This window comes from Trichosurus vulpecula, chromosome 3, assembly GCF_011100635.1.
Source record: "Trichosurus vulpecula isolate mTriVul1 chromosome 3, mTriVul1.pri, whole genome shotgun sequence".
NCBI classification, from domain to species: domain Eukaryota; kingdom Metazoa; phylum Chordata; class Mammalia; order Diprotodontia; family Phalangeridae; genus Trichosurus; species Trichosurus vulpecula.
The window spans coordinates 301,714,358-301,730,556 of NC_050575.1; the positions used below are offsets into that span (position 1 = coordinate 301,714,358).

The window sequence follows — 16,199 nt, forward strand, 5'->3', positions numbered from 1 at the left end:
GCAACTGTAAAATGAGGTTAATGCCACCCACTTTTACAGACCCTATCAAAAATAGAAGTACTTTTAGGTTTTTTAGACGAAAACAGTAGCCAGCAAAACCCTACATTATATAGAGTAATATATAATGACAGTCATCATATATTACCATTAAGAACTTCCTTAGATGGGACATTCGTAGCGTCATACATGGGTTTAGAAATGGAAGGCATGTCAGAGATCATACAGTTCAGCCCCCTCATTTTATGAATGAAGAAACTGAGGCCCAGAGAGATTGGCTTGTCCTTGTGATTTGTCCATCAACATATAGCTAGTAAGTGCTGGGCTAGGGGTTCTGAGCCAGGCCCTTTGACTCCAACTTCAGTGCTCTTGCTATCATACATCTGTGGCAGGCATCGTGGCAGGCCCCTTGAAACAAAACACTTGGGACACAGAGTTCTGGCAAAACTAACCTTTATTGAGGCTTGGGTGAGCATCTACTTCTGTAGGTGCTAAACCATGGAGTCTGAATAGCTCCTCTGAGACAACCCTGCATCATTTATTCCAATGATATACAGAGCTGTTGGTCGGAATGATGGACCACCATGCACCAGAGATCCATGACACAGGTCATAGATGATGATACAGTTGTCACTTTACCTGTTTAGCCTTGCACTCAGGAGGATGCTCCCCTTTCTCTTAGGTGTTTTGCCTGCAATTCGCATGAGTTGCTCAAGAGGAATGTGAACAGCCTCTGGAATTTTAGACTTATAAACTCACACATATGCAGTAACAACAGGAATATATCACAGTACGAAAAATGATGCACTGGTTACACTGTCATCCCAGGAAGCCTAGAAGTCATTTAGGGACCTGGGAAGAGGTGATTCAAAGTGCTACAGAGTTCCTAAAAAAGGGGACTCCAAAACTCACATGATTCCACAGCAGGTTTTCAGCCCAAGTCAGATTCTGAAGAAAGACTCGGCTGCTGTTTGCACAGTACCTAAAACACAAAGTGGAATGCCCAGGGAAGTTGGGAAAGAAATACATTTCTCTATTCACAGCACAGTTTGTCCCAGAGGAAAAATACAGTGCAATACAAAGTTACATACAATTCATTAGCGAAAACAAGTCCTGAAAAGTAAAGAGTTATGAAACTGAAAATTCACGTAAGTATCAGCAAAAATAGGATCAGGAAATAGATTTCTTTCATTTCTTTCTACCCACTCCTGCCAGGAAACAGGGAATAGCACCTTCATTTAAGCTAAAAATGAATGCTCATGGCTTTTTAATATCTAAATCAATAGAATATATACCCTTGGACAATTATGAAAATTGCAAGCCACTTAGTCACCCAGTGACTGAGAACAAAGACTAGGTAACTATTAGGCAACCTCAGCATATTCTTCATGGTCCAGGTGACCAGTTCTGACCTCCTTGAGAATGGAACTTGAATTGCTTTTCCCCATGGAATCTAGCCGTATAACCTATGCCCCAAACAGACCTTTCATTTCCCAATGCTGAGACATCCCTGAACAAAATAGGCTAGGATAGGTGGAACCAACCTTCCCCAACCTCTTCACCTTGTGAAAGCTAGAGGAGAATCAGATACCAGGAAGGAAGTTAGTGAAAGTGTAGTGTGTTTAATTATTTGGGGTTAGGCAAGGAGGAATGAGAATTGTATAGCTTGTCTAGCCACTCTCCTACGAGAGAGGCTCAAACATCCTCTTCCCCTTTTCTACCAACGATGGAAGATCTTACCTCCTCTGAATATTAAGATTAAAAATAATGGCCAGGATCTCATTAGAGTAATTTGTACAGGATTATAGGTCTGCAAAAACAACTTTTTTCTACTAGGTTTTAGCATTTTAGTGAGGGGTTTGAAACAATTTTGAGAATTCCCAGTGTATCATCCCAGTCTAAATTTAGTGAATATTTTACAAGTAGAGAAATCTATATATAAGAAATCAACCGACTCAACACTTTCTACCCTCCTCTGAGTGGGGACCTTAATTACTTTCCATATCATTCATCCTCCTACACATAACCTGCCTTACACAAAACTGTCCTCCAGGGATTTCTTATTCCCTCCCACAGGTCCACAGTTGTACCTTCCTTGGCTAATATTCACCATTATTCAAATGATCGAACTTTCTTATCACTATCTTTTAGAAAGGACTATTTTCCTAGCTCTAGAAAGAAAGGTCAGGCAAGCAACATATGCCAGCCTTCTTCAGGAAACAGATTAAAAAGAGTTAAATACAAAGTCAAACAAATCTGCCATGTTTCATTTCCTCTTTGAGAATGAAATTATCACTGACTCAACTTCAGATATGTCCAGTTCTCCTGGTGACTCCCCCTCTCCCTTGATTTGTTCAGTGAGACTAAAGGCTCAGTAGATTCAACACAGAAAAAAGGGAGAATGTTGGCCCAAGAAGAAATTGATGTGCAGAAGACAGGCTGGTTCTTTACTTCTGGGTAAGACAAAATAGAAAAAGTATTTGTGGCTCTTCCCTCAATCTGGTATTCTCTTTTCAGGTTCGGACTTGAAACTTCCCAGCTTTGGTCATGTATTTTATGCCCTTGAATGGCTTATACTTTTCTCCGTACATATCTAGACGGTTCACTTTCAATCCTAGAATAAAGGAATATAACATAGGTGTTATTTCAAGGAAAGAGAAAACAAAATAGTATGAAGAGAAGAAAACGATACATAATATGCACTGCTACATTTGATATAACTTATCACCCTTCTCCTGGACTCTCTCCCCTCTTTGCATTTTTGAGATACTATTCTTCCCAGATTCTACTTTACCTGTCTGTCTTGTTCCTCCATCTCCTTTGCTGGATCATTATCCATATTAAGTCTCTTAACTATGTGTATTCCCTTGACTCTTGTCCCAGGCCCTCCTCTTCTCTTCACTCTCTACATAAGGGGTTCTTAATCTTTTTTTGTATCATAGACCCTTTTGGCAGCCTGTGAAGGCTACGGACTCCTTCTCAGAATAAAGTTTTAAATGCATGAAATAAAATACATAGGAAACCAATAATTTTGATGTACAGTTATTAAAATTATAAAAACCAACAAATTCATGGATCCTAGATTAAGAATTCTTCTAGTATCCTCTCTTAGTAACCTCATCATTTCTATAGGTTTAGTTATCATCTCTACGTAGATGAACTCAGAGTGAAACCGTCCATATGCCCGAGAAGCTTATATTCTAGTGGAGAAAACAACAGAACATCTCTAAATGTATATAGACTAGATGGATAGACAATATAAATACAAATAAATTCCAAGCAGTTAAGTACAAGGCAGTTTGGGAAGAAGGACACCAGCAGTCAAGGGATCAGGAAAGATTCATGTAGGAAGGAATCTTGAGTTGCACTGTGGAAGAAAAGAGGTATTTGATACATCAATATATCAAACTAAAGCCTCTTTCAAGCTTTAGTCTCACATCGTTAATTGTCTACTGGGCATTTCAAAGTGGATATCCAAGAGACATGGCAAATTCAACACATTTGAAACAGAATCCATTATCTCTTTCCTCCCTGTCTTCCCCTATTTTTGTTGAAGACATCACAGTCTTGTCAATCTCCCTAGTCTGTAACCCTGGCACTATCCTCAATATTCCATACTCTCCCTCACCTCATACATCCAAATGGCTGCCAGTCTTGCCATTTCTACCTCCACAACATTTCTTGCATCCAGCCTTTTCTCACAGAGCTACTACCTTACTTCAGGCCCTCATCCACCTTTTGCCTAGAGTAGGGGTGGGGAACCTGCGGCCTTGAGGCCACATGTGGCCCTCTAGGTCCTCAAGTGTGGCCCTTTGACTGAATCCAAACTTCACAGAACAAATCCCCTTAATAAAAGGATTTGTTCTGTAGAACTTGGACTCAGTCAAAAGGCCACACTTGAGGACCTAGAGGGCCACATGTAGCCTCGAGGGCACAGGCTCCCCACCCCTGGCCCCAGACTATTACAAAAGCCTTCTGACTGCTCTCAAGTCTCTCTCCAGTTTACTCTAACAACTGCCGTTAAAATGATTTTCCTTAAGCATAGATCTGACCACATCAGTCTCTTATTAACTCCAGTGTCTCTTTATTGCCTCTATAGGACACCATATCAACTTCTCTGTTTTATTTTTAAAGCCTTTCAGAACTTGATCCCAGCCAACCTTTCCAGCCTCAACTGACATAACCCACCCTTCTACTCTCTGCAATCTAGCCAAACTGGGCTTCACACATAATACCAGAGCTTCTGAATTTGGGACTTTTTTTTACTGTCTGCCCCATACCCGGAATGTTTTCCCTTTTCACCTCCTCCTCCTGGCTTTAAGACTCAGCTTAAACCTCACCTTCTGTAAGAAGTAATTTTGGTCCCCTCCAAGCTTCTCTCTCCTCCCACTATTTCCACCTGCCACTTGTAGGGACTTCCTCTGAGATTTCCTCCCATTTAGCTTATATATACATAGTTGTTTACATGTTGTCTCCCTTATTAGAATGTAGGCTCTTTCTTTATATCCTCAACACTTAGTCCAGTACACAGTGGTACATAGCACATCCTTAATAAGTGCTTGATGGGGAAGAGGAGGATGAAGATGATGATGCCTGGAATATACCACTTTCTCTGCTCCACTTCAAAGAATACTTCTCTTCTTCCACAGTGCAATTCAAGACTCCCTTCCTAAACTGACTTGTACTTAGCTGCTTTGAATTTACTTCTATTTGTTGTCTTTCCCTCTAGTCTATATACATTTACAGGTGTTCTCTTGTTTTCTCCACTAGAGTATAAGCTCTTTGGGCACATGGATTGTTTCTTTCACTCTTTGTATGTGTATCTCCAACACCTAGCACAGTGCTTGGCACAAAGCAGGTGCTTATTCAATGCTTGTGGATTGACTGATTATTATAAGCAGAAAGTGAAGAATTGACATCATGCCCTCCTTTACAACATACTGGTCTGTTTGGGAGGAGGCAAGAAAATGCGGAAATAAAGGCTTTTGTGCAGAAAAATCTCCACAAAAGTTCTGCTTTTATATTATCATTGTATGAAGGTGACCTTCAGTTCTCTAAGGCCACACCAATGGCATACAAGCTCCAGCAGGTTCTATCATGCTGGAAAAGCTCTGAGTACAGTCCTGGTTGCCCAATGACCAGCCTAGTGAAGTACTGGAAGGCTTATCATGAGCAAGTTGGTCACTGTATGATGAATTCTTTGGCCATGGCAGCCCATGAAAAAGAGAAAAATAAATGATGGTTTTTAGCATCATCCATGATAACAGAGTAGCAGAAAAGAGGGAATAAGGTCCTACAAATCATACTGATTTTAGATCACATATGACTATTAGCTGAACTGTTAGTATTCAAAATGTACAATTCTTGTCTAATAAGAATTTGTCAATGTAGTTGAATTCCTACTAAAGGAATGTCCTACTAGAGAAATTCAACTGTACTGACAAACTTACTCACTATAAATCAATTCAAAAAGCATAAGGATGTTGTAGCTACATGGAAAGAAGGCTCACCAGATCTCTTTGAATAACAAAAGAGGGAGCTGGCAAAGTTGTTTTCAGTGTGTGCTCCTTGCTCATATGATGAACATAAGCAAAAAGACCCTTAATGAAGACAACTGTGGCTGACAAACCAAAAACTGTTGAAGAGGATGAAGAGGTAGAGAATTCTATGAAGAACTTGACAAAGTTCTCCAAACCAAGTCAAGCTATATCTCATTACTTGATGACTTTAACGAGAAAAATAGTAAAAAAAAATGTTGAAAAATAGAATTCAGAATTCAGACTGAAAGAGGCCAAAGGTTATAAGACTATTTAGAAACCTCATGTCTTAATAATACTAATATTCCTTAAAAGAATAGAGTTAACCAAAGAAGAGATATTAAAATGAATCTTCTGGAAAGCAGAAAGCTGGGAAACAATTTTTACAGCTAGTATTTCTGATAAAGGCCTCATTTCTCAAATATATAAAGAACTGAGTCAAATTTATAAAAATACAAGTCATTCCCCAATTGATAAATGGTCAAAGGATATGAACAGGCAGTTTTTAGAGGAAGAAATTAAAGCTATCTGTATTTATATAAAAAGGCGCTAAATCAATATTGATTAGAGAAATGCAAATTAAAACAACTCTGAAGTACCACCTCTCACCTATCAGATTGGCTAATATGGCAGAAAAGGAAAATGATAAATGCTGGAGAAGACGTGGGAAAATTGGGATACTAATGCATTGCTGATGGAGTTGTGAACTGATCCAACCATTCTAGAGCACTATTTGGAAGTATGCCCAAAGGCCTATAAAGCTGTGTAATACCACTACTAGGTCGGTATCCTAAAGAGATCATAAAAAAGGGAAAAGGATCCACAAGTACAAAAATATTTATGCAGCCCTTTTGTGGTGACAAAGAATTGGAAACTGAAGGGATGCCGATCAGCTGGGGAATGGCTGAACAAGTTGTGGCATAAATGTAATGGAATACTATTATTCTATATGATGGACATGCAGATTTCAGAAAAACCAGAAAAGACTTACATGAACTGATGCTGAGTGAAGTGAGCAGAACCAGGAGAGCATTGTAAACAGTAACAGCTACATTGTGTGATGATCAACTACGATAGACTTAGCTCTTCTTAGTAATACAATGATCTAAGACAATTCCAAAAGACTCCTGAATGAAAATGCTATCCACATCCAGAGAAAGAACTATGGAGTCTGAATGTAGATCAAAGCATACTATTTTCACTTTTTTTGCTTGTTTTTTATTTTTTCTTTCTTGTGTTTTTCCTTTTTGTTCTGATTCTTCTTTCACAACATGAGTAATGTGGAAATATGTTTAACATGATTGTGTGTATATAACCTATATCAGACTGCTTGCTGTCTTGGGGAGGTGGGGAGGGAGAAAAATTTGAAACTCAATCTTACAAAAATGAATGTTGAAAACTATCTTTACATGCAATTGGAAAAAAATAAAATACTATTAAGTGAAAAAAATAAAAAAGAAAATGAACCTTCTCTCCCTTCTTTGTAGAGATAGGGGATTATGGGTAAAGAACAATGTAAATGTCACAACTAGTTGATGAGATGGTTAGTTAGTTTTAATGAATTTTTTCTCTGATTTATTATTTGTTATAAGAGATGGCTCTCTAAGAGGGAGTAAAGGAATGGGTATATTGGGAAATAAAGGTATTGTAAAGGAAAAATTTTTAAATGTCAAAAGGTTTTGGCAGGGTGAACAAGAAAATAGAACTATGTCAACCGACAGGAATTGACAGATTATTCGTGTAGATGTCATTTTTGAATCAGCTGTCTGCATGTAGTCAAATAGATCAAAAACTAGTTAGAACAAAGGTCAAAATCAACACCCAATTGGAAGATAGGATCAAGATAAGAAGAAACTGTGTGTAACTACAACACTTCTGAAGTGATCCATGTAAACCAGCTACTGACAATAAGAAATGGGAAACAGAAATCAAGAAAAAGATGTTAATAGACATAGATGATCACCATCTTTCCTACAGAAGTTTAACAAATGCAATGCAACCACAAAGAGGAACCCAAAGAACCCCAGAGTCAACCTTAACCAGCAAACATTTGATCTTGCCAAGGTAGAGGCAGGGCAGTGGTACTTTAGAATATATTCATTTATGAAATGTGATAGGAGTGGATAGATTATAAGAAGAGCCTCCCAAAAGAGTGAAGAATGATGGAAGGAGAATGAATCCCAACAAAGTCTAGAATAAGACCCAACTAAGATAGATCATCCCAAGAGTTTATAGATAAAACTGAGAGATCAACAATAGAAGAAAAATAGAACAAATCTGTCAGCATTTTATAACAAACTATTTTCATCATCAGTGACAGTAGAAACAACACACTTGGACTCTGATACCTTAGTCTCAATATGGAATATGGTAGAAATTACACTAAAGAAAATTAAATAACAGCTGTATCAGACCAAGCATAAACAGGAGAATTCGGAGACAGAAGTGACAGGTCTGAAAGGCCTGCGTGTGATTCTGAAAAGATATCTCAAAGACAGGAATACTTTAAAAAAATGAAAAAAATCACAGATAATGTCTTTTTTTTAAAAAAAGAAGTCATTTAAAGGGACATTGATAACTATTGATCCATATGCCTACTTTGTCATCACTACAAAATCTTTAAGAGAATAGTCTCCTTATACTTATGTCAAGAATATTCTTGATGAGAATATGACAAAGGAACAGGCAGACTTCCATAAATACTGTTCTGAAAGGTTAAGTAAATTATCCACAGTGTTGACTGCTTGACAACAAAAAATATTAAGAGTCTCCTCAGTAAGTTCCCAAAACTCCACAAAAGAGATCGATCTAACAATTCTAGCAAATCTAACAATTAAAAAAATCAAATGGATGAAGATAACTACTATTCAGATTATGACATGCAATTACGTGAGCAGTCCATTGAGTTTGTTGACCAAATGCCTCCTGGACAAGCACTACAGGTGAATAATCAAATAGGCACAGATAGGAGTAGGCTAGATAACATTTGTGAAATTGTGTAGCACTTTACTTATCCCAAACAATTAACCCATCTTTTAACACCAACATTCTTCCAGTGATGCTATATGGGTAGAAAAACCTAGAACACATCAGTCTTCAAAAAAAAAAATTGTGGGTGACTCAAAAGGCAATAGAAAAACAAAGGAAGGACATAAAGATGTGGTAGATCTAGTGGCACATGCTGCATTGGCACTCATGGAATGTTAAAAAGAACTAGAGGAAATCCTCTAGGATGGTGGGTGGATTCTCCATGGAAAATTTATGTAAAGGCAGGGACAAGAATCCCACAGGACAAGAGGGAATATGTAGGTTGTGACCTATATCATGTAAGGAAATATTCATATCAATAAAATCGCTGATCCATCAAAGTGTAAGTTAGAAAATCTACTCTTTCGTTCTTTGAGTGACTGTGACTTGAATGTGATTTATTTGAAGGCTGCAAGAAAAAGCTAAGTAAAGAGCATGATGAATAAATCAAATTCCAAGTTATCTGTAATTAACAAGCGAATATTAACAATGTTCTAATTGTGATAGACCTATAACGAAGCAGATGCAATCTTCAAGGATCTTGCGTTCTAAGTTAATTCCAATCACCTAACTTAGTCAATAGCCTGAGAGTTAGGGGGGAAAATACTGATTTTATAGAGTTCTGAAGGCAAAGAGACTTGTCAGAGCAAGTCCAGGTTAGGGTATGTTGATCTGGGTGAATTCAATGGATCTAGAATGATTGATTATCAAATATAGGTTGGAAAAAACCATTTCTGACCAAAGCCACCATCTAAAAAAATAAGAGACGTACCTTCAAACTGTAGATCTTGGAAACTAAGGGCAAGAACCTTCTCAAGTCAGAAAAGATTTAAGTACAACTTCTTATCCATATTTATTCATTCTTATTTGTAGCTAGTTCCTTTCATCTAGATGATTTTGGTGATTTTACAATCAAAGGTTATGAAGTTTTCCCTTGAAATATGTTGGAAAAGAGCCACACTTTCTAGCCTAAAGCTCACATTTCAGCTAAAGAAACAAAACTCTATAAATAAATAGTAAGCTGTCAGGACAGCTTTTCAAATCAGAAAGTCATTTGTATCTCCTGACATCCAGCTGTTGGTTACTTACCAGAGATGGCCAGCTGCTGGATTTTAAATTGCAGGTTGATAGTAGGGTTCTCATCAGGTTTGGAAGCCCCAGCTTGAAGGCTCATAGTCCCCTTCAAACTTGGCAGCTTTTGGGGATTTATTTTTCCTACATCCCAAGAGAGCAACTTCAGAGAAAAGAGGAAAAATGATAACAGAACTGATGAGTTAAATGTGCTAGGAAAATACTTTCATTAATCCTGTTTCTACACCAAAAAGAGTCCACAATACTCTTCATGAAAGCATTTTAGCTACAATCTTACAGGAAAAAAGAAGTATTTTAAATAAAAGAAATTAGTTGCACTGGGATTAACATTTGAAGGAAGTTGCTCTTAGGGTCCCAAGGATGTAACATAAACTGCCCCTGAGTGTAATGATTGTATTTTTCCTTGTCATGTCATTCCAATGAGGGCAAACTCTGTCCCAACCTCCTTTTCAACAAATGGCACAGTCACTTTGGAAATGCCTAAATAGTTACTGCTGTAGCAGACACTTCCAATTCAAAATGTTCTAACCTATAATCACTTACCTTGGTAACTGGGTCAAAAGTGTGGGTGCCCTGAGATGGAGTAAGGCTCATATTCAGAACCCCTTTGGGCATTTGGCTGGTGACAATCACTCCCTCGATAGTTTTTCCCATAGTCTGCTTGGGCCCCACTGTAATTTCAAAGCGTCCTAGTGAGCTACTATCTCGGAAACTGATGTTATGTTTGACATACACTGGAATTGCAACCAAGCTGAGGAGAAAAAAACAAAAAAGACGGGCAATTAATTTTATTATTGCATTGAAAACATGCGACATCTCTTTACCTTTCCTTTTTCTCCAGGCATCATATTTTCCTCTTCACATGAATTACCTTGTGAAAATACTTAGCATACCTTGAATGCTATAGAGATGCTAGTTATTATTGTAATTATGTCTTCACTCCTTACCTTGATCAGTATACAAAGAGTAAACAACAAAAATACTTTCCTCCCTTTTCTTTCTTCAAGGATAGGACAGTATCTGGTAGTTAATTACTAGATAGATAGCACAGTCTTGAATCTAAATTTCCAACCTTGCTGAGACAGTGGACTTCTTAAACATTAGTCTGAGATTCAGAAAACCAGATTTGAATCCTAGCTTTACCACCCACTAACAGTAAGGCCTTGGGCAAATCACTTTTCTCTCTGGCCTCAGCTTCCTTACCTATTAAATAATGGAGCTAGACCAGATGATCTCTGAAGTCCTTTCTAGCTCTAAAAGTCAATGTTTCTAAAAGTAAAATCAATAAAGCCCACAAATACTAAGTACCAGGCAGCCCATATGACACTAAGAAGTCACTTTGCTCCTATATTTCCATTTCTAGATTTATGAAGTGTGGTTAATACTTCTTTTCTTGAGAGTGTAATACTATCACCTTATATTTATATAGTGCTTTTAACTTTTTTCAAAGGCCTGTTGCATTCATGATATTTGATCCTAATAAACCAATGAAATAAGTGGGGCATTATTTTTTCCATTTGATAGATGAACAAATAAAGACAGTGAAGTGGGTCATTTAAGAAGTTGCTGGCAAAGTTGAGACCAGAACCTGGATCTCTGTACTTTCTTCTATACTTTATGCTCTTTTTATTAACTTGTGCTTTCTCTAAAGGAATTTAAATCCTCAGATTAAAGAGAAAAATGAAATTTTAATAATTATTGTTTTTTATAGTTTTTGAAATGTTTGTTGAATATAAGAACACAAATTATACAGGTATGTTTACAGTCTAAGTCAAGAAAAATATTCTGATCCAGATACATATAGATATGTTTCATTCACATTGAGAATTTCTGCTTACTTTTGAGCACTGACATGATAGGAGAGCAAGCGGAAGTTTCCATCAGGGGGGATGAAGGAAAGGATACGCTCAGATTCCCAGCGCTTGAAACGAACACACGGATGAAAGCTGACATCATCCAACAACCTAGGATTCTAGTTACCATATAAGGAAGGGTAAGGAGCAAGAAATAAACACTCATATATCATCCAGGTAAATTGTTTAGATGTTTTTCATAAAAAATACCAAAAACCCTCTAGTTATGTAGAAAGAATTTAGTTAGCTAAATACAAGTTTTTTGGCCAAACCTTTTAATTCCTCATTTCATTTATTTCTTTTTCTTTACCACTAAGCAAGCCAACATCCCTTTTCTCAAGCATTATCTCTAGCCCAGTGTTTTACCATGAAAGACAGTGTGAGGTCTGGCATCCCAGTCAGCTTGACACAAGCATCAATGACTCCTTGGATCTCAGCAGTAATTGTAGAACCTGACACAAAAAATAAAACAAAACAGAAAATAGAAAGTCATTGAACCAGAAAAATGTCTTCATTCTAGCTAAAGTTCCAAGACACTTCATGTAAGCTAAAGGACCATAATAAAATGTAATTTTCCCCAAATTCTAAGATGTTATATTTATCTTAATATCTGTCAAATTAAATAAGTGGGGGGAAAAACCTCATTAGTAATTCTGTTAGTGATAACCTTTACCAGACTAGTTCTAAGAATAAGGGGTAAAATACCTTAGGAAAGCAACACTAATTTCTACTAAAAAAAAAGTTCAAGATGTCAAAGAGAATTGTCAGAACAAAGCTTAAGCCATATGAAATCATTTAAGTTCCACACTAAAATTAGAAAGTATCAAGACAAACCTAACTACTGATAAATGGGACACATTATTGTATGGATAACAACAGTCAGTTAAGTCATATAAGGGAACCATACTTCCAATACAAATTCATACCACATGAAAAAAATCATTGCTCTCAATTTTCTTAGTGCTCAAACACTTTTAGATCATAGCTGCAGATACCTGATTTATCAATGATGGCATCAATTTCCTCAATCACATCAAAATATGCTTCGTTATTAGTATATTTCACTCCAGTCCGTCGCCATGGTACCACTGATAATTGCCCGGTGGGAAGCTGATCACCCACATTTGTGCTTCCTAAAATAGTAATTAATACAATTTTATCTATATTTGATTCCAACTTCCCACTCCCCTTAACCAAACTTCTACACAATTAATTGAAGTTTCCTAAACTAAATATACACTTTTCCCCAAAGGCTTTTTTCTTCTTTATACAGGAATGACCTGATTACTTTGAAAATTTCTTGCTGCCATCTGGTCTGGCACTCTTAAAGTGAACACCACCTCCCTTAGTCACCTTCTCCCTTCCCCCTCCTGGAGAAAAAAAATAAAGCTACCTGAAGAACAGACTCCACTGTTATGGTTTTGGAAGTAACTTGAACTTACTTTCTCAAATTCCACAATAGCCTGCAGTTTAAATAATGTAATGGCTTCCACCAGGGATATCAGTATATACAGCGGTGTACAATTTTCATGGGTAAAATCATCTTGTTCTTGCTGAGTTCTTGGGTACATCAGGGCTCTGGTATCAAAGTAGTATCAATACAATCTCTCTTAGACCAATATTAAGGCCAGGGGTTTAATGGCATAAAATCTAAAAGGTCTTCCTTTTATATTCCAGTGACTCTGCTCCAAAGAACTTTCAACTTGGTTGAATTCTCAATAGGGAAATTCCCATTATTTCTATTATATGCTAGCTGAAGATGTTTTTAAGCCATTTTTATATTCCTCATAAAAAGGTAAAGAGATTTAAAAAGCACTAGTACTAAAATTCTGTAAGACTACTCTTCTAAGCTCTGTTCTCCCACTATTTCTTGCACCTTCTCAAACTGAAGACAGAGATGACAAATTTTAAGTCACGCCCTTAGAAGATTCTTAACAGTCAGGTGTTGGGGAAGTTGTTCTTAGACCTTAGTGTCCTAGGATTGAGTTGGATATAGGACATTTATGACTTTATAGTGTTTTTATAAATGACCTACACTTCATGAAAAATATATAGAACAAAGCCGTAAAACTCAATTCTAAACTTCAGTGGTCTGTTTCTCTTCCTTGTCAGAGTGCTCAAAAATGTGGAAAAAGGTTTTTTTCCTTGAAAGGGGGTAGTGTGAATTCCTTGGACCTGAAGAAATTTTCTAACAAAGAGTATTATTTCAGTCCAGGCTCAACATTTAAAGAATGTAGATACAAAGCGAATGCAAAGCAAACATTAAAATTAAATCAACTAAAAATCAGAAATCATTTTTCCCCCGAGACTAGCACACAGCCAATACAAAATTTTACAACAAGAAACATGATGACTTCAGCAGTCAGAGACTACGATTAGTTTTGTACCCTTCTCCATACCTGTGATAGTGTTAACAACAGTTCGAAGGATAGTTGGAGGCTTTATCAGTTCTTTCAAGATGTTTGACTCAGTAGCCAATGGAAACCCATTGTCTAGCATCTCCTCAAGTACTTCATAAACCACAACAACATTGTCTTTGATAACTAGCTCTGAGCAAACTCCAAAATAATCCTGGAGAAAATAAAACAAAGACATTAATCACACACAGAGAGTAAGAAATGTTAACTTTCCCAATCAATGAAGATATAGTTATATCTATATTACTTTTTCAAAGTTTATATTTTTTCTCAATTACATATAAAAACAAGTTTAACATTTTTAAAATAATTTTCGAGTTCCAAATTCCCTCCATCTCTTCCTGCCCCCTCCTCAAGAAGGCACTTTGATATAGATTATACACATGCAGTCATATGCAAAACATATTTCCATATTAGCCATGCTGCAAAAGAGAAAAACCAAAAAAAGAAAAACAAGAAAGATAAAATTTTAAAAGTATGCTCTGATCTGCATTCAGACTCCATTTTCTCTTTCTCTGGAGGTGGATAGCATTTTTCATCCTTCAGAATTGTCTTGGATCACAGCATTGATCAGAGTAGCCTTTCACAGGTGATCATCATAAAATATTGCTGTTGCTGTGTATGATGATCTCCTGGCTCTGCTCACTTCCCTTTGCATCAGTTCATATAAGTATTTCCAGGTTTTTCTGAATGCACCCTGTTCATCATTTTTTATAACACAATAGTATTCCATCACAATCATATGCCACTGCACAACAGTACTCCAACACAATCATGCCACAAGCCATTCCCCAATTGATAGGCATCCCTTCAATTTACAATTCTTTGCCACCACAAAGGAGCTCCCATAAATATTTTTGTATATACAGAAGCTTTTCCTTTTTCTTTGATCTCTTTGGGACACAGATGTAGTGATGGTATTGCTGGGCCAAAGTGTATGCAGTTTTGTAGCCTTTTGGGAATAGTTCCAAATTACTCTCCAAAATGGGTTGGATCAGTTCACAACTCCACCAAGAGTGCATTAGTGTCCCAATTTTTCCACATCCCCTCTAGCATTTGTTATTTTCCTTTTCTGTCATATTGTTGTTGTTCAGTTCTTTCAATTGTGTCCAACTCTTTGTGACTCCATCTGGGGTTTTCGTTGCCATTTCCTTCTCCAGCTCATTTTACAGATGAGGAAACTGAGGCCAACAGGCTAACTTGTGACTTGCCCAAGGTCACACAGCTAGTAAGTGTCTGAAAACAGATTTGAACTCAGGAAAATGAGTCTTTCTAACTTCAGGCATGGTATTCTATCCACGGTGCCACCTGGCTGCCCCTTCTGTCATATTAGCCAATCTGATAGGTGTGAGGTTGTACCTCAGAATTGTTTTAATTTGCATTTCTCTAATCAATAGTGATTTAGAGCATTTTTAAATATGACTATAGATAGCTTTGAATGCTTCTTAGGAAAACTGCCTGTTCATATACTTTGACCATTTTGTCAATTGCGGAATGATGTGTATTCTTATAAATTTGACTCTGTTCTCTACGTATTTAAGAAATAAAGCCTTTATCAGAGAAACTTGCTATGAAAAATTTCCCCTAGTTTCCTGCTTTCCTCCTAATCTTGGCTGTACTTGTTTTGCTTGTGCAAAATTTTTAATTTGATGTAATCAAAATTATACATTTAATATCCTTAATGCTCTCTGGCTCTTGTTTGGTTATAAATTCTTCCTTTATCCATAGATCTGACAGGTAAAGTATTCCATGTTCCCCTAATTTGCTTATATCACTCTTTATTTCATAATTGTGTCTCATTTTGACCTTATCTTGGTATGCTGTGTGAGATGTTGGCCTGTACCTAATGCCTGCCAAACTGATTTCTAGTTTCCCCAACAATTTTTGTCAAACAGTAAATTCTTTTCCCTAAAGCTTGAATCTTTGTGCTTATCAAACACTAGACAGCTATGGTATTTGCTACTCTGCATCGTGTACCTGATCTATACCACTGATCCACCACCTTATTTCTTAACCAGTACCAGACTGTTTTGATGACTACCACTTTGAGATGTGGCACTGCTAGTTCATCTTTCTTCACATTTTTTTCACTGATTCCCTTCATATTCTTGACCTTTTGTTCTTCCAGAAGAATTCTATTATTTTTCTAGCTCTATAAAATAATTTTAGGTAGTTTGATTGGTATGGTACTGAATAAGCAAATTAATTTAGGTAGAATTGTCATTTTCATTATATCGGCTCTGCCTGCCCATGAGCAATTCCTATCTCTCCAAATG

General features: G+C 36.9%; 1 protein-coding gene across 1 annotated transcript in view; it reads right to left on the bottom strand.

Moving 5' to 3' along the window:
* Positions 1 to 433: 433 nt before the first annotated feature.
* Positions 434 to 16,199, bottom strand: part of AP3M2 (adaptor related protein complex 3 subunit mu 2) — a 31,719-nt gene continuing 15,953 nt past the window's right edge. The window contains exons 2-8 of the mRNA XM_036752609.1: positions 13,906 to 14,077; positions 12,502 to 12,639; positions 11,873 to 11,958; positions 11,492 to 11,625; positions 10,197 to 10,404; positions 9,651 to 9,795; positions 434 to 2,611 (exon numbers count right to left, since the gene is read on the bottom strand). Of these exons, the coding sequence (XP_036608504.1) occupies positions 2,511 to 2,611; positions 9,651 to 9,795; positions 10,197 to 10,404; positions 11,492 to 11,625; positions 11,873 to 11,958; positions 12,502 to 12,639; positions 13,906 to 14,077 (984 nt within the window). The 3' untranslated portion in view covers positions 434 to 2,510. The remainder of the gene's footprint in view (positions 2,612 to 9,650; positions 9,796 to 10,196; positions 10,405 to 11,491; positions 11,626 to 11,872; positions 11,959 to 12,501; positions 12,640 to 13,905; positions 14,078 to 16,199) is intronic.